This window comes from Aulonocara stuartgranti (assembly GCF_965226115.1).
Source record: "Aulonocara stuartgranti genome assembly, chromosome: 3".
Taxonomy (NCBI): Eukaryota; Metazoa; Chordata; class Actinopteri; order Cichliformes; family Cichlidae; genus Aulonocara; species Aulonocara stuartgranti.
The window spans coordinates 52,369,069-52,394,671 of record NC_138941.1 but is presented as its reverse complement, the minus strand read 5'-3'; the positions used below and the strand labels follow the sequence as shown (position 1 = coordinate 52,394,671).

Below are 25,603 nucleotides of genomic sequence, written 5' to 3'. Positions count from 1 at the left end.
CACCAGACAAAACCCCATGTGAAGTCTGTGTAAAGATGCCCCTGAGACAATCCAGCACATAACAGCAGGGTGCAAGATGCTAGCAAGTAGAGCATACATGGAACATCATAACCAAGTGGCTGGAATAGTACACAGGAACATCTGTGCCAATATGGCCTGGAAGTCAAAATGGGAGACGCCCACTAGGGTCGTGGAGAATGACCGAACTAAAATCTTGTGGGACTTCTAGATGCAGACAGAAAAAATGTTGATGGATAACCAACTGGACTTCTACTGTTTTCTTTCTTCTGTGGAAATCACAGAAGAAGATGGCTGTAGTGTTAGACGTAGCATTTCCGAATGACAGCAACATCAGGAAGAAGGAACACAAGAAGCTTGAGAAATACAGAGGGCACAGTCCTAGGAACAACTAAGATACTTTTGTATCTCAATCATCTTTTGTATGTATTATTGTAGGGTCTATCTTACAATATAAAGCACCTTGAGGTGACCGTTGTCGTGATTTGGCACGACATAAATAAAATTGACCTAAAATGAATTGAATACTGCACAGGGCCCTCAAGCTCCCAGGCTTCTTGTAGCAGACCTGAGCTTGATGGACAGAGCGCCCTGAGTGAGAGGGGAATTGTTGTTTTTTGGGTGTTTTTTTTTTTGCCAAATTACAAATGCAATATATGCTAAAAAGGAATTCTAGGTTCAAGTTTAAACCTCATTTTATAATATAATACTTATATTATAAGTAAGACCAAACGCCCTTATGGGCGAGAGGGGAATTGTGTTTTGTTTTTGTTTTTTGTTTTTTTGCCAATTTCAAATGTGATTTATGCTAAAAAGACATTCTAGGTTCAAAATGTAAACTTGTTTTATAACATAAGTAATAAATTCAAATGAGTGATACTTCGCACTAACAACATCTCCAAAGGAAGATATGCAAATTATGTTAGTTAAGTTACATTTAAAGTTCCAAACGAGTAATCCTCCATTCCAAGTTCTGATATACACTATTGGTAAGAGATCACATGATAAAAGCAGAGGGCATGATGGGTTGGAAGATCTGAATGCTAAGATCCCCGTAGGTTATATGCAGAGCTGTTAGTGTTTCAGTTGAAGATTGTGGAATTACATAGAGGTAAGTTGGGATAAAATTCACTAAATCCTTCCAACTGTAAGATCCCAATCCCTAATCTCTTTTGTAACATTTAAATAGTAAAATTCCAACTATTAAATATAAATCACTAATGTTTAAAAGATTTTAATTTCCCTGTTTCCCATTATTCTTATTTCGTTTTTTCATTTTTTTAGGTTTCCTTTCTTAATTCCTACGTGAATGGTGACATATTGTCACAGTCAAGAAACAAGTGAGTAACAAAATGTTTTTATTTTGTTCATACTTTTATACCTTGTAGCACCACACATTAAGACCTATGTAATTGTCTGTGAGCGCCCATTGAATTTATTTTAATCGTACTATCTGCGTATCATTTCGAGTGAAAAATGTTTTTAGGCTTCATCTGCCTGCTAGACAGATTATGTGTCAAATCAAAAAGGAACATAGCCCTACAGTAAATAAGTACACATACAGAAATCAGCGCATAGAGACATTGACCCTTGAAATTCTTTAACAACACAAATTTGCGATGCTTCCAAATCTTAAATAACCGTCCATGTTAAAAAGGAGTTCTTCCTTCAAACTGCCATTAAAATGCCACCAAAGTCCTGATTCCAATTCAAAGTGGTAGGCTTTTTATATATATATCAAGGTTTTCTTATATTTCTCTTCTTATTTTTCAAGTATTGGGACATATGCTCCTCAATTTGAAGACTTGTTGGCAAAAAATTATTCACCTGTTCTGATGTGTATTCTTCTCTACAGGAAAAATGCCACGTCAGATGACAGAATGCCCAATATGCTTGATTCCATATGTTGCAGTTGGGCAGCATTTAAAAAAATACCACCATGTTGTAAACAAAGAAGAATTACATTTACTGCTAAATTACTGCTCTACAGTGTAAGTCACTGTCATACAGTATATGAAAAAAACATTGCAACAATTTAAAGTGGTAGTTGTAGTTACATTTGTCAAACTGGATGTGATATGCAGTTACAGGGGCAGGCTGGACTGTCCAGTATGTAAAGTTAAAAACCGTATAAGACTGGACAAGCACTTGGAAAATGTCCACTGTGAGATTGAGGTTAGTGTTTTGTATAGCTTACATTTTGTTGTTAAATTAGAATGCATTCTTATGTGACATGTTTCACTAACTTTCTCAAACATTGCTGTTCTATTGTTTATACCCTTTCAGAAATCAGATCAGAAGAAAGTAATGAGGACAGCGAAACGATTGGCTAATCTGAAAGCCCTCAAAGCTCTCAGACGTTCAAATCCACAGCCTCCAATGGTGACCTCACTGGACATAGAGCAGCTGACTGAAAGCAGTGATCAAGAGGAGCAAAGTGATAGCAGTGATACCAGTGAAGAATCTGCAGAGATTAGAGAAGACAGCTCAGTCCATTCCCCTGTCAATCAGTCAGATGATGCTCAAGTCCAACATCAGACTTGCAAAAATTGCAAAGAACTGCATTTGAAACTACAACAACTGAAAAGTAAACTGAAAAGACTGAAATCCTCTAAGGATAAACCTGGCCTCAAACCCCTCAACCCCCCAAAGCGCCAGAAATTTGAAAGACATAAACCTGACCCAACAGCCCGGCTTCCTAAATTTGGTATGAATTATTTAACAAAAGTGTTTTTTGTTGTGTAGTGTAATGTGAATTTGGATAACTGGTTGTTCTATTTATTATTGTAGGCTCTATCTTAAAGTATAAAGTGCCTTGAGGCAAATGTTGTTGTGACTTGAATGGAATTTAATTGAATTCTATCAAGGAAGTTAAATCCTGCTAATTAGCAATATCTTCCAAATATCATTGTCAACCAATTCAATTAGAAGAATCTTTTCTGTACTTCATCAATTTGTCATGACACTCCTAATTGCTATGTTGTTACTACACTTTATTTTAAACAGAGAAAGTCCTGAATGCTTGGTTTCAGCACATTTGTGGAACAAGTAAAAAGGATGTCGACAACGCCAAACAACGGGTCCATCATGTCCGTGCCTGGGCATATTTCATGTCTCACAATCAAGTCCCTGCAATGACGTTTGCATTTATGGACAACAGAGAAAGACTGACTGAGTACATTTTTACAAATATCTGTGATATATTAGTCCAGTAATCTCAATAATACTAAAGTGATTACTGATTTGTGTTTGTTTGTGGGCCTTTTTTAGATGGACAACTTATCTGAATAAACATGCCGTGACAACAAAAAGGATTCGGATTGGAAATGTGAGGGCGTTCTTGAAATTTCTAATTGATGCACAACTGCCAGAGGTCAGAGCCTCCCGTAAGGCTTTAAAGGGGACTTTATTTGCACTTCAGTTGGAAATGAAGAAGAGCAGAAGGGAGTTACACACCCACAGGCAAGCCATCAGGATCAAAAAATCACGTAAGATCCAACTTTACTACTTATTCATCACTGTCGTTACCTAGCATGTGTAACAAATACATTATTTATAAATGTCACAATGTCATTACTGTGATGTAGTGAGGAAGGAGGACTCAAAATGTTATAATCTAAAGTATAAATTGTATACAAGTATATATTTTCTGTGCTGTATTTACACAGTGGCATGCAAAAGTTTGTGGAACCCTGATAACTTTCATGGTTTTTCTTTATTAATCATTGGTTGCTTGGATTAGCAATTTCAGTTCAACATATCATATAGCGGACAAACACAATGATATTTCAGAAGTACCACTGTATACAATGTACAAAACAGAAAGTAAACAGAAACTAGGAAATGCAGAGCTGTTAGGCTTCATTTTCTAGTTTCTGTTTACTTTCTTTTTATCTACTTTCTACATGGGAAAACAGTATGTCACCACAAGGAAACAGAGGCACACCATGGATACTAATTCATATACAAAGTTCAGGAGGACAAAAATAAAGCAGAGAGAATCTACCACAGATCTAGAAAACAAAATTGATCAGGGGGTAAATGAATTAAACTAAACAACATAAAATTGGCACCAAAAACAGGAAACGTGACCAGTAACTAACCAGTGGCAACACATAACTAAACATACAAATGCAGAAAGAAAAAACATAAAATATCTAAACAATAAGCAAAATAGTAATCAAATTAAAGATACCTACTGATAAAATGAACTATACTGTCAAAAAACACAAAGACAAAAATGGTCACGGAAATGAGACTATCAAAATTTAGGATATTGATATTTCCTTTTTTCAATTCAATTCAATTCAATTTTATTTATATAGCGCCAAATCACAACAAAAGTCGCCTCAAGGCGCTTCATAGATACAGAGAAAAACCCAACAATCATATGACCCCCTATGATCAAGCACTTTGGCGACAGTGGGAAGGAAAAACTCCCTTTTAACAGGAAGAAACCTCCGGCAGAACCAGGCTCAGGGAGGGGCGGCCATCTGCTGCGACTGGTTGGGGTGAGAGAAGGAAGACAGGATAAAGACATGCTGTGGAAGAGAGACAGAGGTTAATAACAGATATGATTCAATGCAGAGAGGTCTATTAATACATAGTGAGTGAGAAAGGTGACTGGAAAGGAAAAACTCAATGCATCATGGGAATCCCCCGGCACCCTACATCTATTGCAGCATAACTAAGGGAGGATTCAGGGTCACCTGGTCCAGCCCTAACTATATGCTTTAGCAAAAAGGAAAGTTTTAAGCCTAATCTTAAAAGTAGAGATAGTGTCTGTCTCCCGAATCCAAATTGGAAGCTGGTTCCACAGAAGAGGGGCCTGAAAACTGAAGGCTCTGCCTCCCATTCTACTTTTAAATACTCTAGGAACAACAAGTAGGCCTGCAGAGCGAGAGCGAAGCGCTCTAATAGGGTGATATGGTACTACAAGGTCATTAAGATAAGATGGGGCCTGATTATTTAAGACCTTGTATGTGAGGAGCAGGATTTTGAATTCAATTCTGGATTTAACAGGAAGCCAATGAAGGGAAGCCAAAACAGGAGAAATATGCTCTCTCTTTCTAGTCCCTGTCAGGACTCTTGCTGCAGCATTTTGGATTAGTTGAAGGCTTTTCAGCGAGTTTTTTGGACATTCTGATAATAATGAATTACAGTAGTCCAGCCTGGAAGTAATAAATGCATGAACTAGTTTTTCAGCGTCACTCTGAGACAGGATATTTCTAATTTTAGAGATGTTGCGCAAATGGAAGAAAGCAGTCTTACATATTTGTTTAATATATGCGTTGAAGGACATGTCCTGGTCAAAAATTACTCCAAGGTTCCTCACAGCGTTACTGGAGGCCAAGGTAATGCCATCCAGAGTAAGAATCTGGTTAGATACCATATTTCTAAGATTTTCAGGGCCGAGTACAATAACCTCAGTTTGATCTGAATTAAGAAGCAGAAAGTTAGCGGCCATCCAGGTCTTTATGTCTTTAAGACATTCCTGCAGTTTAACTAATTGGTGTGTGTCATCTGGCTTCATGGACAGATATAGCTGGGTGCCATCAGCATAGCAGTGAAAATGTATGCTATGTCTTCTAATGATACTGCCCAAGGGAAGCATGTATAATGTAAACAGAATTGGTCCTAGCACTGAACCCTGTGGAACTCCATAATTAACCTCAGTGTGTGAAGAGGACTCTCCATTTACATGCCCAAATTGGAGTCTATTAGATAGATATGATACAAACCACTGCAGCGCAGTACCTGTAATACCTACAGCATGTTCTAATCGCTCTAATAGGATATTATGGTCGACAGTATCGAACGCTGCACTGAGGTCTAGCAGGACAAGCACAGAGATGAGTCCACTGTCAGAGGCCATAAGAAGATCATTTGTAACCTTCACTAAAGCTGTTTCTGTGCTGTGCTGAGCTCTGAAACCTGACTGAAACTCTTCAAATAAACCATTCCTCTGCAGATGATCTGTTAGCTGTTTGACAACTACTTTTTCAAGGATTTTTGATATGAAAGGAAGGTTGGAGATTGGCCTATAATTAGCTAATACTGCTGGGTCTAGAGATGGCTTTTTGAGTAAAGGTTTAACTACAGCCAGCTTGAAGGCCTGTGGTACATAGCCGATTATTAGAGATAGGTTGATCATATTTAAGATCGAAGAATTAATTTTTCACATGAATGTGTTATATTCAGTACTAAGCTTGGTAAACTTGGAAAGTTTAGGAAGAAGGATAAATAAATTGAAAGGGTTAGTATTCTGGATTGGAAAGTAAGATTTAAGTTCAAAATGGCAATCCAATTCATTTTCATATACTGTGAGCTCTGGTCGCCAGTTCTTCTTCCTTACAAAATAATTTTTTGAAAAAAATTAGGTCTAAACTACAACCTGTTGTTTTTGTGCACCCCTGTTGTTTTTCAGGATGTTTCTTCATAAATCATTGGTTGCTTGAATTAGCAATTTCAATTCAATATATCATAAAATCTGTATTAGGTCTGAAATACAACCTGTTTTATATTTACATCATTGCGTGCAGCATGAATGAGCATGACTGGAGCTGCAGGAACATAAAAACATTCTGTGTCTTTTAGAAATGCTTGTAGATCCTGTCCACATCACTGATTTTCTCAAGAAGGCCACCACACACATCCCTGAAGCACTTGGTAAGTGTGTAGTTCATTTCTCCATAAGGACAACTCTAATAACCCCAATAATATCTCTGCTAATGAGAAATTATATAATATTTACTTACCAGCTGTAATCTGTATGTATATATAGTTCAGAATCTCAGATTTACAGAAATATATGACAGAACTTTTTGCTTTCAATTATAACAGACTGCTCATTTATAATCACTTGTTGGACTTTTTGATTTTTCTTCAAATATATAATACATATACAAACAGTAGCATTTGTGATGTTTATATAGGATTATATTAGGGGGAGTATATAGCAATATAATCAGTGTTGGGAAGGTTACTTTTCAAATGTATTCCGTTACAGAATACAGAATACATGCCCCAAAATGTATTCTGTAACGTATTCCGTTACGTTACTCAATGACAGTAACGTATTCTGAATACTTTGGATTACTTAATATATTATCATGCTTTTTACAACAACGTGAATGTACTATTGCTGTGTGATTTATTACTATTACTGAAGGTCCGCGACTCCGAACTGTAGTAAAGGGACCTCTGACTAATACGGCGGGGTCCCTGTCGGCTCGTAGCCGAAAAATAGCTTTACTTTGTTGTGTGGGTCAACTTTTCTTGCGAGAGACAGAGAGAGGCGTTGAAAGGCTGCTCCAACGGAACTTATTGTTTTCGGAGGAAAACACGAACACGGTGTACAGTCGAGTCTTATTAGCTTACTTACAACTGGGCTCGTCAGGCACTCTTCTTGGCTGAAGTGGTTATTATTATATTTACATGCTTCCAGCTCCTGTTTTTCCTCGACGACAACACGTACCTTTCCACTCCCCTTTTTCTCCCTCCTCGCGCTCACAGACCCATAACGTGTATGGCAGTCCATTCTCCCTGCAACACTGACTACACTGCCCATGATGCTACATTCTTTAGAGCTATGCTTGTAGCATTCTGCCTGTTAGCTTAGCACAACAACAACAACAAAAAGGCGCTCTCTCACCCAGGAAACACACAGTCGCAGAGAGAGAGAGAGAGCGTCGCCCTGTAACCATGGCAACCGTAACGCTGCCGCCTGGAACAACAGAACGTAGCTGTCAAACAAAACCCAAACAGTCCTGACCCGCGACAAAATGAAACAGGAAAGTACTGCAGTGTAATCCATTTATTTCAACAAAGTAACTGTATTCTGAATACCACCTTTTTAAACGGTAACTGTAACGGAATACAGTTACTCATATTTTGTATTCTAAATACGTAATGGCGGTACATGTATTCCGTTACTCCCCAACACTGAATATAATGGATATGCTTCCCTATCCCTTGTGTCTTACTGTGCAACCTCTATGTTACTCAATAGTCGAACTTGAGAAAAATCCCACAACTGAGAACCTAGACTGGTTCTATGGTCTTCTGGCTGGATTTGTCATCTGCACAACTGGGCACAGAAGAGGCGTCATATCAAATATGACAGTTGAGGAAGTTGGCACTGCTGAAGCGGATGGTGATGGCCGGCGGATAATCAGAGTAAAATCATTAAGCAATTATTTCTCTCCCTGATTAAAGATATTTTCTTACCAGCGACATCAATGACTGTGTGCAATGTAATTTAGTTGCTGATTCTTTTACAGGTAAAAGAGCACAAGACCAAGGAAACATTTGGCCATGCACTTGTTCCCCTAACGAAAGACGAATACATATGGTTTCACCGCTTTGTGTACCACCGCCACAGATACCCTGGTGTATCATCACAATTGATTTTTGCCAACACCAATGGAGGGCCTTATGCTAAGATGCTGACATCGTTCCAAGATGCATGGAGGAAGTTTGGTATCCCAGGAAAACCAACCTTCTCTATGATTAGGAGCAGCATCAGCACTTTTGTGAGTAGTTTCCACTTTATGGTGATTCAGTGTTTTTACCTTCCTATCTTTTTAGAGTGATGATATAAAACAGTCACCCTTCCTGGTTTTACTCCCAGTGTTATAATGTTGAAAGGACATTTCTTTTTCTTTTTATTGTCTTCTGTTGTACTTCTTTTTGTGGTTCTGTCCTTAGCTCTGCAAATCTCCTTGAAAATGTCAAATGTTAGTGCAATTAATAACATTATTTAATGTTTACATTTGTAGAGTGGGAGATCCTTGGGAACCCAAAGCAAGGTACAAGTCCACCGGATGATGTGCTATTCTGACGCAACTGCAGAGAGACCTTATGAGGCAGATTTAAACTTTGACGAAGCCTTCAAGTGCCGCAACAATGCTGCAAAGGCACTTGCTGTGAACAATAGAACCAGAGACTCTGAGGAATCTACAACCTCAGAAGACAATGAAGATGTGTTGCAGAGAAGATATGCTGGACCAAAGAAAAGAAAGTCTAGTCAAAATGCCACAAGAGGAGAAATTGTGAAAAAGAAGACCAAACAGCACGCAAACACCATTGACACAGACACATCTGGAAAACACCGACATAAACAGAGTGGCAGGGGAAGAGCAAAAGTGACTACAGAGAGTAGTGAAAGTGAAGATTATGATGATAACCGTGAACACATTGACCTTACAGCAGCAGGTACATTGGGATCCACCAAAGGTAAAGATAATGCTAAAGAAAAGGGAAAAGCCACAAAGGACAGAGGAGACTTGTATAGTCATACTCAGTTTCTTAAAAACAAGTTCAAATGTTGGGAATATCCTAAAATTATCTTAGAAAGAAATGCAATCCAAACACAAATACAAAAAGTTGTTAGACCAAAGGAAACAACTGAGGGTGTGAACCAAACACAAACAGAGACAATAGATGAAGACAATGAAGCCTTGAGGCCAGAAAGTTTGAGTGAAAATGAAAACAGTATGGAAACAGTGACTACAGATAACGAAGAAGACAAAGCTGAAGATGAAAATGGTCCCTTGTTGAACACAACAGACATAGACCAAGAAGTTTCCAGTGGAGTAGTGAGAAAAACTACAGAAAAAATAAAAGGAATGAGCACAGAGGACATAGGCAGAGATAAACATGGACCACAGAAAAAGACAACAACCGAGGAAAAATGCAATTTGAGATCAGAAGGAACAACAGAGGAAGGAATGAGAACACAGACAGAGACTACAGAAAAAGACAAAGCACTCAGCACAGAGGACACAGGGATAAAGGAGCAGAGACCACAGATGGAGACCGCGGTCAAAGAAAAAAACATTTTGAGAGCAGGAGTTACAACAGAGGAAGGAATGACAACACAGAGAGAGACTACAGAAAAAGAGAAAGGATTGAGCACAAATGACAATGGGCAACACACAGTAACTACAGATAAAGACAAAGCACTCAGCACAGAGGACACAGGGATAAAGGAACAGAGACCACAGATGGAGACCACAGCTGAAGAAAAAAATGATTTGAGATCAGAAGGAACAACAGAGGAAGGAATGAGACCACAAACAGAGACTACAGACAAAGACAAGGCACTGAGAACAGAGGACAAAGACATAAAGGAACAGGGACCACAGATGGAGACCAGGGTTAAAGAAAAAAACAATTTGAGAACAGAAGGAACAACTGAAAACAAAGACACAGTTAGAGTAAAAGAAGATGGCCCTGGGACTAGCTATGAGTCTCTGGTGGCACACCCAAAAAAGAGGAAAAGTTCTCTAATGAAGAAAAGCTCTTTGGCGAAGTGTGATGAAAGCAAAGAAACAAGGCAAAAGGGCAACAAGCGAGAAAGAAAAAGACCAAAGAGCCTGACTGCAAAACAGCTGTTAAGTCCAAAGATGCTCAGAAGTCACAAGACTAAAGAGGCACCTAAAGATACCAGCAAAAGACAAAAAGTCATACAAAGAGTCAGAGAAATTACAAGAAAAAATAAGGAAAAGAACAAAGGATTGAGCACAATTGACATAGCTGAAGATAAAAATGGGCAACATACAGAGACTACAGAAAAAGACATAGCACTCAGCACAGAGGACACAGACATAAAGGAACAGGGACCACAGATGGAGACCACAGCTGAAGAAAAAAATTATTTGAGATCAGAAGGAACAACAGAGGAAGGAATGAGACCACAGACAGAGACTACAGACAAAGACAAAGCACTGAGCACAGAGGACACAGACATAAAGGAACAGAGACCACAGATGGAGACCACAGCTGAAGAAAAACATAATTTGAGATCAGAAGGAACAACAGAGGAAGGAATGAGAACACAGACAGAGACTACAGAAAAAGACAAAGCACTCAGCACAGAGGACACAGACATAAAGGAACAGGGACCACAGATGGAGACCATAGCTGAAGAAAAAAATTATTTGAGATCAGAAGGAACAACAGAGGAAGGAATGAGACCACAATGACAACACAAGGACAAGGTCATGTCCAGAGTGAGAATGTGAATGTTAGATCCTGTTGATCTCAGAGTTCTTTGGTTGCAATTTTTAATTATACTAAATTTTCAAGACCTTTGTGATCATGTGAGTTTTTTTGTTACTGATTTTACACAGTTGCTCTGGGTTTTTTTTCTTTACATTTTACTCACTTTGATCATGCAAGTTTTTTAGTTAAGTTTAAGTATTGTTTTTATTTTTTTACTTCTAAAATAATAGTTGTTTAAAAAAAGACAAAATTTGATATGCATATGTTGTTTATAACCAATGCCAAATGGAGAAAAATAAAATCAATAAAAAAAATTCTGTTCAATTTGAAAATGACGTGTCTTTGTTCTACAATCATTAGTCATGGATTTCATTTCCAAGCTGTGATTCCAAATAACTCATATTTTATACAGGCATGCTATGTAGATGTTATTAATAACATTAGCTGAATTAACACAAATAAAAGTCCTCACAAATTATACCTGATTCCAAATAACAACATTGTGATGTGTTTAATGGTAAGCCCAATTACAATTTCTTCTATCTAAATAACTAATTATTCAGTTTTTTTCAATCCAATTTTGGCAAAGAAATGTCTAATGTTTCATTTTTTTCCCATCCCATTTCCTAATGCAAACCATAGAAAATAAATCTTAATCAATTATTCAAAGATATTAAGGGATTTTTTTTTTACTTTTCTCTGTATGCAGTGTGTCTTTGGAAATCGATCCCCCCCCCCAAAAAAAAAAAAAAAAAAACCAGAATAAAAACATCAATCATAGCAGGTGTGTTTTACTGTTTATTCTTTATGCGTTTGACTTCTCAGATTTATTGGTTTTAACTGATGCTGTAGATATTAAAAATTATTTGTGCTCCAATTAGTGGAAATGCAAATGTGAAGTGTTGTTCAAAATAAATCTGTGAAGGTTCTCAGTAATTCAGGTCATCCTAGTTTAGGTCATCGTAGACCCCCTGGGGGTCACTCCTTTAGGGATTAAATCTGGGATTCTCCACCATTTCAAGACTCAAGAGGTTTATTGTCATTTCGTATGGTGTTACCCAGCCTGAAACGAAATACTGTCTCTCACCAGCCTCTACAGTGCAATAAGCAATATGTTTGACCTTAGAACTGAAGAAGCTTCTTGGTAGAGAAGTGAAACATCGGCAAGCAACATAAGGAAATCCAGGCATTTTTCCTTCCAAGCTCCCTAGAAAGCTCACAATGAAGCACCCTTTGGTCAACTCCAGAGCCAACAAGCTGAACATCCTGTATAAGAACTTTGTAGGTAAGAGCAGTTTCTCTTCTTAATACACTGATATTTTATACATTATAATAAATCCAATCATGTTTACATTTTATTCGTAGAAACTGATAACTTTCAGGTGCAGACGTGGATGTTTGGACAAATTGTTCATGTAGATAATCCTCATTGCTGTTTTTTGTGATCATTGCACTCTATGTGATTATTTTGCTCCTGCTGTATTTCAACAACTTCTCACGGCTAGCGGAGTGAGCTGTGTAGAGGAATAACTGAGGACCCAAAAGGTGAAAACAGAAAGTCCACGAGAAACGCAGGAGCTCACGGAACAGTTCACTGATGGTTCAAGGGTTGACCCGTAGGCCATGAGCACAATAGTCCAAAAAGGTTCAGCTCAGGAGGCCCACTGTGTGAAAAGCTGGTCCGGAGGCTGGCTGTACAGAAGGTTCCTGGGACCTTCCAGCGGATGCAGAAGACAGCTGAGGTGATCCCTCGGACTCTCCAGTGGAGGCAGATGACTGGATGGGACCCTCCGACCCTCCAGCGGAGACAGACATGGACCCAGTAAGTACAGGGACCTCAGGCAGACAAAGAGAGGAACCAGCAGTTGCAGGGACCTCTGACAGATACAGAGCAAAACCAGCTGATGCAGGGACCTCTGGCAAGCACAAAACAGAACCGGTAGGCTCAGAGACCTCTGGTATTCCTTACACTGGCTGGAGTTGAGCAGCAAATTGGTTTGGCTCAGGTAGCAACAGCGGGATGCAGTCCTCAGGGAGCTGAAAATGTTCACCAACAAACCCAGCAGAGGACGGAGGCGGAAGGTGAAGTAGTTGTTGGCGCTGGTGTCTTAACCTCCAAGGGTCTTGAGTCGGCTGGTGGCTGGCACTCAGCCTCTGGGAGGCCCTGGAGGGAGTTACTGTCTCTAACATGGCCAGCTTTTTGAGAACCATTAAATGTTTCTATGAAGTGTGTTCCCTGCTTAAGATGAGTAGTTGAAGATGATGGCTGAACCAATGAGTGGACTGATGGCTGAGCTAAAGGCAACTGAGCACATAACTGAGCTAGGGGCGACTGAGCGATGGACTGAACAGGAAGTTGAACTAATGGCTGAGGTGCAGGCCCTGCTAATGGCTGAGCTAGCGGCAACACAGGAGACTTGGATAGTGGCAATACAGGAAATTTGGATAGGAGACTGAACTAAGGGCGACTGAGCTGAGCGTGACTGAACTGAGGGTGACTGAACAGGAGACTGAGCTAATGACTGAAGTAATTGTTGAGGTGAAAATGGAGCTGGTGGCAGAGTTGATGACCAAACTGCTGGCCAGGCAGCTAACAGAGCTTCAGGCCGGGCCGGGCTGCACATCCTCCACCAAGCAGAGCAGGTGAGCAGTGAAGGGGGTGAAGGCGAATGTTGTGGAGAATGTGCAGTACGAGGGATAGCAAACGGGAGGGAGGCATAGCTGATCCTAATAAACGGGGAAGCAAAACTTGATACATTGACATAGGACACAGACTTTCAAAGTAAAAAAGGAAACATAACAGACATGGACTTGACTAGGGGATAAAGCTGATAAGTGGGACAAAAACTAGGGCTGGGTATCATCACGGATTTCTAGAATCAATTCGATTCCGATTCACAATGTCCCAAATCGATTGATTCGATTCAGTTAAATTTTTTGCCTCAGACAGTCAGAAATATTAAAATTCTGATCACGATCATTTTCCTGGCCAGGGATTTTAAAGCAGATGACCTTAAATATATTCTGCAGTAGATCAAAAACGAAAGAAAACAATTAATCAACATATAAACATGATGCTGCTGAAGTGAAATAGAGCAAAGTTACTGAGGTGTTATTAGAGACAAAACCAAGCATTATGCAATTTTGCACAATTTTTAAAAAGTTTACATTTGTTCAGTAGCTGATTGAACAGCAACAATTAGGCTCTCTTTTCGGAAGTAAGTAAAAGCGAAAAAAAACCAGCGTCTGACAGCGTTGTAAACAATGGTAGACTTGTGCGTAATAAGCAAGTAAATAATGCAGAAAACTGAGATTTCTAGACAAGAAACTGTTTTTGAAGTACACAGAGAGAGAGAGAGAGAGAGAGAGAGAGATAGCTCTGCATGAAGTGTGATTTTTATTGTGGTGAAAGCAAAGCACCAAAAGTAAGATGAAATTTATGATGATGTTTATGTGAAGGGAAATGTGAAGCTTATTTTGGATCTTCTTTTGCTGCTGGTTTAGTCAATATTGTTTAGAGAGATACAACCTGCAGCTTCAGAATCTATCGCAAAAAGGGCGTAAACATAAAGCGCTGACCCACTGAAACATCAGAATCAGTGAACTGTCGGCTTTCAGCCCCGAGCGCGTCCGTGTTGTCAGGTGAGAAAGGCGACATCTCACTGATTCTGATCTGTCGGGTGCATGTGTGCAGAATCCACGTACCTGCTCTAAGTCACTGTTTTAGCTGTGAATTAGATTCAAAATCGATTCAGGATTTTAATAAATCAATACAACATTATCTAAGCTAGAATCTATTTTAATCGATAAATCGATAATCAAAATCCACCCCTAACAGCAATCATGGAAGACAGAAAAAGACATCTAAGTGGTTGATGATTGAGCATGTGTCTGACAAACGAATTTTCCTTGAGATAAATTAAGTTCTTAATTAATGACTAACCTCATATTGTGGATGGATTTTCTCAGTTGTTCTCCTGACTGAAGTTTGGTCCATTTACAGCATCCTGCCATGCGATTGCATTTGTTCCTTACCACCGGGAACTGTCATGTTAACTTTTATCGAGTGGAAAAAAAGATGGATGCCTGGATGTTAAACGTAATTATTACACCTGGTAGAGCAGCAACGCTGATCATTTTATTAAAGAATTTAGACAATTTTTGTGATTCCACAGTAATCGTTTGACTTTGGGACCTGCAGCATAGTTTGGGTCCAGCCTTAAAGACTGGATTCTGTTGTTATTATTTAATTTAATAATACATTCCAAGAACTGTTACCCTAGACAATGATTGCAAACTAGATCGTCTGATTGGCTGAAAGACCTGTCTCGTCATTAACTAGGGTGGGAGGAGCAATGATGTCAGAGTGTGATGAGAGTACAGCAAACTGGCAACGATTTGTTTTAAGGTAAGTCTATACAAATCCCTATGTTTTCATTTTTTATCACCCCAATCCCTCGTCCTCCCAATTATGTAATAAAAATAGCTAAACTTCCATAATTTTCATCTTTGTCCCTAGACACTCCAGTATTATAATATAAATGACTAATGCTTTGAACATTGTGCTTATGTACCCGGTATGACTAAGAAACATGCCACTCTATGTGCACCAAACATCTGAACTTAATTTAATGTATTTGTTTATATTTTATGTATTTGATTATATTTTATGTGTTTTTAAAAATAATTTCAACACGGGGCTCAATTGGATTCATTTTTATAGGTGGTTCAGTCAGTAGTAAAATTCTCTGATCCTGATTAATATTATATTTTATTATTACCGCTAATAATAATAATAGTAATAGATAACACCTTTGTTTATGTGGACATTTGTACAGCACTTTATTTAATAGCACAGAATCAAAGTTTATTGATTTCATTTACAAGGTATAATTTCAAATTAAAAGATTCCTAATGGTAGCTGTGCAAATCTTATTGTATTAGTTACACATAAAATTCCTAATGGCTATTCCTATTTTCCAAGATCCATCATCCTATAAAAGACAGCAGAATTCATTTGTCTAAATGCCTGAACAATCATTGAGCACAACAGCCAACTTTGGAGGAGTGGCGGTGGAAACAGGCTTGAATTAGGAGTCCTTGTTGTTACCTTTTAGCAGAAGTTGGAGAAGATGGAGAAGAGGGGTTTATTTGAATGCTGGTTCAATCAGAATTCCATCAATCCAAATGAATAACTCTTTCATTTTATTCATCATATTCCCTAAATCTTCCAGTTATACAATACAAATGATTGATGCTTTCATTTTTTCATCCCAATCCCTTGATCTTTCAATACAGACCTACATTACATGAACCACATTTAGGAGAAAGGAGAAATCAACAATATTCAACATATGGACACCACGGCGCCAGCTGCTCAGGCCCAAGGCTGGAGCCGACCAAAACAACTCCTGGATAACGACTGTGTGATGACTATTCTTCCCATCCCATGCAAGGCCACCTGGGTTGGCTGGCAGACTGTTTACTTAGCCTGATAGGGCGAAGGACACTGTCTCAGCTGGACTCTGGACATGCACACACATACACTTACACTGATGCTGTCCTCCCATAGGTGCCCAGCGTGAGAAGAGGTCTCTTTTTTTTCCTCTTGTACTTTTCCCATTGTTGTGTACTTTTTCAGTGTTTTCTCTGTAACGCTGCCGATCTCCGACTGTATTCCCATGTGATGCCTTTGTTGTGTGTGTAAGTCGGGGGGGGGGGTCCTATTCCTCTGCGGGGCAACCTGCATATGGCCAATAAAGCATAAAGCATTCATTCATTCATTCATTGTATATTGTTTTCCCTTCTTTCATTTTGTACCTTGTGGTCCAGGTACCCAATTTTGCTGTGAAAGTAACGGCACAATGACCATAAACACTCTCTAAGTCTAAGAAATTAAAAATCCCATTTTAACTGTAAATTAAAATCCTTATTTAAAACAAGTTTATTAATTTCTTTGACAAGGTGTAATTCTGAATTAAAATTATACTAAACTAGTAAGATTCACAAAACAGATTAAAACAGAGGCGATCCAGTAATGCTGCACTAATGAAGTTTCTGCACTAATGCTGCACTAATGAAGCTGCACTTGAGTTTCAAGATGGCGCCGAGTATGGCAGCCTCGTCGCGAGCTCCCCCAAGCAACGGCTTTCTTCTGTGTTTAATTTTACTTTTCCTTTATTTTTTCACGAGCAGCACTTGTCTCCTTGTGTACGACCGACAAACCTTACTGGACATAAAAGACGGTCTTTCTTATAACTTTCCGGAGTTCAAGTTTTGCAACACGGACGCTCCGTTTGCAGACCCCCCATTCATCTCACCTAAGACGCCTTTGTTCTCTGGCCCTGGAGGCCGCGAACGCCGACGCAGAGGCAGAAGATATGGTGTTCTGGTTCGACTGAGACGGCGCACTTACAGACCACCGTTACCCAGTTTATTACTGGCTAATGTGCAGTCTCTGGAGAACAAGCTGTGCGAGCTTCGGGCACGGATCTCATTCCAGCAAGAGATGCGGGACTGCTGCGTGATCTGCCTCACAGAAACCTGGCTATCGGACAAAGTACCGGACTCCGCAATACAATACTGCCGGGGTTCTCTGTGCACCGCGCGGACAGGTCACAGGATCTTACTGGGAAAAGCAGAGGCGGTGGTGTGTGTTTCATGATCAACAACAGCTGGTGTGATTATGCGAACGTGCACCCGGTCAAATCCTTCTGCTCACCGGACCTGGAGTACCTGATGATTAAGTGCCGGCCATTCTGGCTACCGAGGGAATTTACAGCAGTGATTATTACGGCTGTTTACATTCCCCCACAAGCCGACACTGACCGTGCACTCAGGGAACTGTACAGCGCGATCAGCAGCGAGGAAACCGCACACCCAGAGGCAGCGTTTATCACAGCCGGAGACTTTAATAAGGGAAACCTGAAGAAAGTCTCACCAAAACTCCATCAACACATCCTTTTTAACACACGTGGAAACCGGCTACTCGACCACTGTTACACCTCTTTCCGGGATGCGTACAAAGCCCTCCCCCGCGCCCCATTCGGCCAATCAGATCACTGCTCCATCCTGCTCCTGCCCGCCTACAGGCAGAAGCTGAAACAGGAAGCTCCAACCCGGAGGGCGGTGCACTGTTGGACGGACCAATCGGAGTCTGCGCTGCGGGACTGTTTTGATCACGCGGACTGGGAAATGTTTCACGTGGCCGCCAGAGACATTGATGAATACACAGACTCAGTCTGTGGATTTATCAGGAAATGCGTGGAAGATGTCGTCCCATCCAGAACAGTTAAATCCTTCCCAAATCAAAAACCCTGGATTAACGGAGATGTTCGCGCGGAACTGGCGGCACAGAACACCGCCTTTGCCTCCGCGAACACATCGGACTACAAACACGCACATTACCAACTCCGGAAGACGATCAAAGCAGCCAAACGTGAGTACAGGGACAGGGTGGAGCAACAGTTTGACAACCCTCGGAGTATGTGGCAGGGACTAAACACTAAACACGATCACAGACTTTAGAGGGAAAACCAGCACACCGCAGACCACGGCCTCTCTGTGTGAGGATCTAAACGTATTCTACGCTAGATTCGACGCAGCGAACACCATGAGACCGGACAGTGTGCGCACCGTGGTGTCTGAGGAGGATGTGCGGAAGTGCTTCAGGAAGGTGAACGCGCGCAAAGCTACTGGTCCGGACGGGATTCCCGGCCGCGTCCTCAAGTCATGCGCGGCTCAGCTGGCTGGAGTGTTCACGCACATCTTCAACCTTTCCCTCTCTCTGTCTGTAGTCCCAGCCTGCTTCAAAATGGCCACCATCATCCCTGTACCCAAATCCTCCACCATCTCCTCATTGAACGACTGGCGACCTGTAGCCCTGACCCCCATCGTAAGCAAATGCTTCGAGAAGCTGGTCAGGGACTTCATCTGCTCTGCACTACCCGACTCACTGGACCCTCTACAGTTTGCATACCGCCACAACAGGTCCACTGATGATGCCATAGCCCTGACACTACACACTGCCCTGTCACACCTGGAGAAGAGAGACACGTATGTGAGAATGCTGTTTGTAGATTACAGCTCAGCATTCAATACCATCGTTCCCTCGAAGCTGGACAGGAAACTGCAGGATCTAGGACTGAGCAGCTCCCTCTGCAGCTGGATCCTTAGCTTCCTGTCTGACAGACGCCAGGTGGTCAGACTGGGCAGCATCACCTCATCCCCCATCACACTGAACACTGGTGCTCCACAGGGGTGTGTACTGAGCCCTCTCCTGTACTCACTCTACACCTACGACTGCACAGCCACTAACAGCTCCAACATCATTGTGAAGTTTGCGGACGACACTACAGTGGTGGGTCTTATCACCAACGGTGATGAGATGGCTTACAGGGAAGAGGTCAGCGCCCTGACCCACTGGTGTCAAGACAACCATCTCACCCTCAACGTCGCAAAGACAAAGGAGTTGATAGTGGACTTCCGGAGGTGCAGAGAAGTACACACCCCCATCACCATCAACGGCGCTGCTGTGGAGAGAGTGAGCAGCTTCCGGTTCCTTGGAGTACATCTGGCTGAGGATCTTACGTGGTCAGTACACACAAACAAAACAGTGAAGAAGGCGCAGCAGCGCCTCTTCTTTCTCAGGAGACTGAAAAGATTCGGCATGAGCCCCCGCATCCTCAGGACCTTCTATCACTGTGCCATTGAGAGCATCCTCACTGGATGCATCACCACCTGGTATGGCAACAGCACCGCCTACAACTGCAAAGCTCTCCAGCGAGTAGTGCGGTGCTCTGAACGGATAATTGGAGGTGAGCTTCCCTCCCTCCAAGACATCTACAGGAAGCGCTGCCTGAGGAAAGCGGGGAGGATCATCAAGGACTCCAGTCACCCCAGCCATAAACTGTTCAGACTGCTTCCATCAGGAAGGAGGTTCTGCAGCATCCGGTCCCGTACCAGCAGACTGAGAGACAGCTTCTTCCACCAGGCCATCAGACTGCTGAACACTTCATAGACACCTCAGCTTCACTACTGGAACTTCAACATTATGCACTCCACACTGTATATAAATGCCACTTGTTTTGCACATATTCAACTCTGTATATTTTATATATTTTATTATTATTATTATTATTATTATTTATTTTTTTTACTATTTAATTTGTAAAAATGTGTATACACACACACACACACACACACACACAAAAACACACACACACACACGTAGGAAAATATTTAGTATACACATCCAGAAATGCATACACTATTATATATTGTACATATATTTATTAGTTTCAGGTTGGCCATTCTTGTATTTTGCTCGTTTGTGTTGTTGTGTTTGCACATCTCTGTTGCTTGTGGGGCTCGCACACAAGAATTTCACTCGCATGTGCTGTGCCAGTGTGCCTGCACATGTGATGTGACAATAAAAAGTGATTTGATTTGATTTGATTTGATGAATTAGACTAACTATTCACTTTAGCTAAAGTTATTACGTTATCTAAAGAGTTGGGATGCTGTGTAAGACATAAATAAAGCTAAAATACAAAGGTTTGGGCACCGTTTTGCATGTTTCCCTACTGTAGGGGTCTCTGCAAGCATACAGAGGGGGTACTCTGAGAGGGTCCAAGATGACAACTTTGGAATTCTACTAGAAACAGTCGATCATATTTGTTTGTCAAAGCTGAATTCAAGGCAAACTACGCTAAATTTGCATTTTTAGCTAACAGCTACAATAAGCATAACAGTTACCGTACGGCTATCATTTGTTAACATGACGCTTGTTCTTATACATGTAATACATTTATTACCAACCTGAGAGTTTATCCGCTGGTCATTCGACATGACGAATGACTTCTGAAGTCTTTTTTTTTTTTTTTGTGGCCTGTCCCATTTGGTTCTTTAGCCGTCAGAATTGTTGTCTGAAGACCAACAAGGATACCCAATGGATTTACTTTGCCAAATGGATCATCGTGGCATTGCCGTATTGGTCCATTTGATCAATCTTTGTTTTTATTATTTATTATATTTTATTTTCAGATGTTACAGACGGGACAGACATGAGTGAGGGATAGGAAAGGGAGAAAGAAAGAAGAAGGAAAGGAAAAACAGAAGGGGAGAGGGACAGTGAGAAAGGGGGGGAGAAAAAAAATAAAAATCTCCTGGATCACCTGCTGAGAGAAGAATAGAAAACAAGCAAAAAAACCCAAAAAAACAGAGCAACATACTAAACACAACACCATTGCATTAATCTAGCTAAGTGTAAACAGCAGTAAATACTAAATATTCAATGTTGTTGTGCAGCACGCAGGACAGACAGCGCACAATGTGCTTCGAAGTAGCAGCCAAGAAAGGTGTAATTTAAGTCTACAAGCAGTGAACACCCGTGTGCATACCTGTGTGGATCAGCGCGCTTGTATTCAAATGGTTTCCACATGTAATGGTCTGCAAGATGTAGCGAGCCATAGCCCCGTCCCCCAGGGCATGAAGCAGGCATGGAGGAGATCCAGGCCCCAGACAACCAGAGGCCCCAGAGTGCGAGAGCCCAAGGAGGACCACCGGAGGGGCATCCGTGCCACCTTCATGGGAAGGGCTGGGGATCCCCAGACGATGCGTCACCCAGTAGCCACCGAGCAGAAGCTAGAGGGGGCTGCACCAGCGTGCCCGCCGGCTCTGCCGGCAGCCAGCTGTGCCAGAGTGAACCGAGCCGCAGGCCCAGGGGCCTTCTGAAGTCTTAATTCAGCTCAAGATGCTGTAGATTCCCGTCAGTAACACTTTCGGTCCGCTAGTAAAACGTAGTTCTATTAATCTGCGCTTGAACCGGAACCGGATGTAAGTTTCAAAAAACTGAATTTTGGAACTGAAATTGAATGGTGAGAAGTGAAACTGAAATTATTCGAGAGCTGAATTTTTAAAGGATAAAATGCAGTTTCAAAGCAAATCAATTCATTTTCAAACCATAAATTCAATTTCAAATTAGACTAATTCAAATTCAGTTTTCAAAAGCATTTATTCAAGTTACAATTCAGATTCAATCTGAGCAATTCAAATTCAAATTGAACTTATTCAAATTCAGTTTCTGATGGCACAGATTTCTGCCCATACCAGTGTTTGAGTTTTATGTATCTTTTGTATTCTTTTGTGCCCTAGTTTAGCTCATCTAGTTTATTTTGAGATTGCTGTTTAGTCCTTTGTTCCTTAGTTGTTTATGTCATCTCCCCCTGTACTAAGTCTCCCTGGTTCATGCGTCATGTCTGCGTGGTTATGTTTAGTTCATGTCATGTCTCCATGTTTCCTGTTTTACTTTGAAAGTCTGTATTCAATGTCAGTGTATTCAGTTTCACTTCTCCTGTCCTGTCGTTAGGTTCATGTGTGTCAGCTGTGCTCCCATGTGTGGCCACTTCCCCTGATCATCCCTCATGTGTATTTAGTCTCTGTGTTTCATACAGTCTGTGTTGTGTCGTCTGTGTTCCCACCCTCCATGTCCTCACGGCCGGCCAGTCTGGCTCAGAAAACCATCGTCATGGTTTTCTGAGTCTCCTTAGTTTATCAGTATCTGTTTCCCAGTTTAGTTTAGGTTCAGTTTAGTCACGGTGTTTCTGCTTTGTGTTGAGACCTGTCATCAGCCACAATAAAGGCTCGCTTTCAGTTTAGGTTTACTCCGGTCTACTCTCTTGTGTTCGCACCTGGGTCCACCACACACACCACCGCACGGTCTGTCCCCTCAGATCGTGACAGTACGACGCAACCATGCCGGACCCAGCGACACAAGAGCAGGAGATCATTCGAACAGTGTAGTCGCTATGCGGCAAGTGGCTGCAGTGTTCCAGAGAGGAGGAACGGGAAGAGTTAGTCCGCCAAGTAGGGGTATGCGTGTCCGTATTCCCCTGGTTATGGGAGGAGCTGCATCCCCTCATCATTGACTTTCTCGTCTCCACTCTCCAATTCCGCCTGCAACAGCAGCTGTCCTGTGTGCGTGAGCCCTCGCCAGAGCCATGCTGTAGCTCCATTTCCCCCCTGCCTCGTGAGCCAGAAGCAGTCAGAGTCGGTACGGTGAGGCTCACCGCCGACACACCCTCGGCTCACGCTCCATTGTCTTCCGCATCCTCGCCACCGCCTGACTGCACTACGCAGCTCAAGGAGATCCCAGCTGCTATTGACTTCGGTGAGGAGGAGCGGCAGCAGGTATTACGGGCGTATTGCGAGGACGAGCTCCGTTGGAAGCCCTGGCTCATCCCCGAGGAGGAGCTCTCGCCAACCGGCCCGCCTCGCACCTGCCGCCCACCCTCGCTGCCTCAATCGGACTACTCGTCTCCTGCTGCCTTTCTAGCACGGATGTGGTTGGAGGACGAGGAGCCGGTCGCCATGGAAAGTCAAGTTTTGTCCACAGCCGCTTCAAAGAGGAAGCGGCGTTCACGCCGCCGTCGCGCACTGCTACGTCCTGTCTCGCCCTCCACGGAGCATCACGAGGATGCTGTGGGGGTCCTGGATGTCGATCTCGAGGAGCTCTCGGGGTCCCCGGAGCTGCCAGGGACTTCTACCCCTCACCCATAGCTGGAATGGCCATCGGGCATACCGAGCATATGCCCGGTGGGCCGCTGGCGATTTTTTGTTTTTATGGGCCGATGGATTTTCTTTTTTTTTTTAGGAAGGGTATATATAATGAAAGGTGTCGGATTGGCCAATTGGTCATGATCGACTCTGGGCTGGACCAATTACAGCCGAGGAGGCCGGATGCACCCTCCCCCTTGTTTATCAATCAAGTGATTTTCGCGCATTGCATGCCGGGAACTAGTGGCAAAACAATCCAAGTACCGCATCAAATGCAAGCATTTGCAGCACCGCAAAACATTCATTCTCCGGTTCCAATACCTTCTTGTTTTTTCTTTGGAATGTACAAAACAAAAGGAGAACAATGCCGGTCCGTACAGACTTGACGAAAAGACAAAGAAAAGATACGAGGAAAAAATCAAAGGAGTGAAAGGGTTAGATCCTTACGAGCACACAGAGTGGACAAAAGACGTCAGCGTGCTGCTCACTTTCACCACGCTCAGATTTATAATTACACGGTTCTTGGAGTGAGTGCATACACTCGTGAAGTTTAGTAACTTCGGGTCACTGCAACAAGCCCAGGTACAGTTTACCGACGGATGGGTAGAGGACCTTGAAATGCACCGTGTAGAACGAAAGACCATCGTACGAACAAAGGTAAGTTTACCAGTCTCACAAATCGTCTTCATAAATACACATTCGTTAACTGTTTATTAATATAACCTTTGAGCTCAACGGCAATTAATTAGTAGTGGAAATAATTTCTGGTAGCATCACAGAAATGTAGCAGTGACAATAATATTGTATGCTGTAATCGTACTGGACAATTAGTGATACAAAACAACTGTTTTCTCCTGTGAATAAAAGTATATGTTTTTGTCAATGTACCATGGTAATAACAGAAGCGAAACGCAATATTGTGTCAGGACAATTCACTATTTATGCACAATAAACAAAGGAGCATAGCGCGACAATTTCTGTTCAGCGCCAGACTTGCTTGTAACCTATATCACCAATTATGTTATGAAAAATGACCTATTAACGACTACAAAACTCTGACCTTTGTGGGAATGCTTGGAGCAGACTAACATGTGAGCTGGAGTGTTCTGAGACGTTATATTTGGTATATCCAGACCATCCGTCGGCTCTTACTTCGGAAACATGGCTTAAAAAATTTCTCTTCAACGACGTAATCCGATAAAAAAAAAAAAGATCTCTTTACCCGTCGGCTTCCGTGGCTGTCATGCGACCGGCTATTGCAGTTAATAATACAGCAGCTTCTTGCCATTTTTTTGGGTTTCTTTTTATCGCTGTGTAACTGAGTTCAATTGAAAGCCTGCGTGCGCTAGTACCTCTTGCCACAAGTTCCCAGAATCCTTTGCGGTTTACCCCGAATGACGTCACATTTTCAATCTTTATCCTGGTGGGCCGGTCTCTAGTCAAAATGCCCGGGCCGATTTTTTGTCCCAGTCCAGCCCTGCCCTCACCCCGCCCGCTTCCATGGATAGAAAGAAGCGGTACTCTCGCCGCCGGCACTCTGAGCCTCAGCCTAAGGAGGTCCCTCAGTTAATGCCATCTGAGGCTTTAACTTCCATCAGCCATCCAGTGGTGAGTACCACTGACTCAGTTTCTGACGTTGTATCTAGCCCCATAGCCAAAGACCTCAAGTCAAAGGAGAGTGTTTCAGGGGCTGCTGTGAATAAAAATTTCTTGTCTGACTGTGACCTGGCTGATTCGGCAGGTTACAGCATCCATGAACTGGTTAACAATCATAACAGCAATAAAGATGACTGTGTCCTCGGCGTCATGACTTCTGAACCTGAATGTAGTACTGATGCAAACAATAAGTGTCTTGTTCTAGAGTTGTTTAACCCTGGTACAGCAAGCTTTGAGCCGACAATGTCTGAATCTGGTACTACGATCAACAGTTCTAATGTTGCCGTTGATGAAAATGTGTCTGTATCCGCCGACACTAACCTAGCACCCAGCTCTTCAGGGTTTTTTAGCGCAGTACAGGACGGAT

The 25,603-nt window shown here is 41.9% G+C and overlaps 1 protein-coding gene and 1 long non-coding RNA gene across 2 annotated transcripts; both read left to right on the top strand.

Moving 5' to 3' along the window:
* The first annotated feature begins 1,815 nt into the window (after nucleotides 1–1,815).
* Nucleotides 1,816–3,324, top strand: LOC309703779. Its single transcript, XR_014276031.1, has 5 exons — nucleotides 1,816–2,009; nucleotides 2,103–2,193; nucleotides 2,305–2,725; nucleotides 3,025–3,193; nucleotides 3,289–3,324. It is a non-coding gene; the product is annotated as an uncharacterized lncRNA (long non-coding RNA).
* A 5,193-nt stretch (nucleotides 3,325–8,517) lies between these two features.
* Nucleotides 8,518–11,299, top strand: LOC309702684 (uncharacterized protein). The gene is made up of 2 exons (XM_082527294.1): nucleotides 8,518–8,552; nucleotides 8,799–11,299. Exons 1-2 carry the CDS (start codon nucleotides 8,526–8,528, stop codon nucleotides 11,004–11,006), a joined length of 2,235 nt encoding a protein of 744 aa, XP_082383420.1. The 5' UTR covers nucleotides 8,518–8,525; the 3' UTR covers nucleotides 11,007–11,299.
* The last annotated feature ends 14,304 nt before the right edge of the window (nucleotides 11,300–25,603 follow it).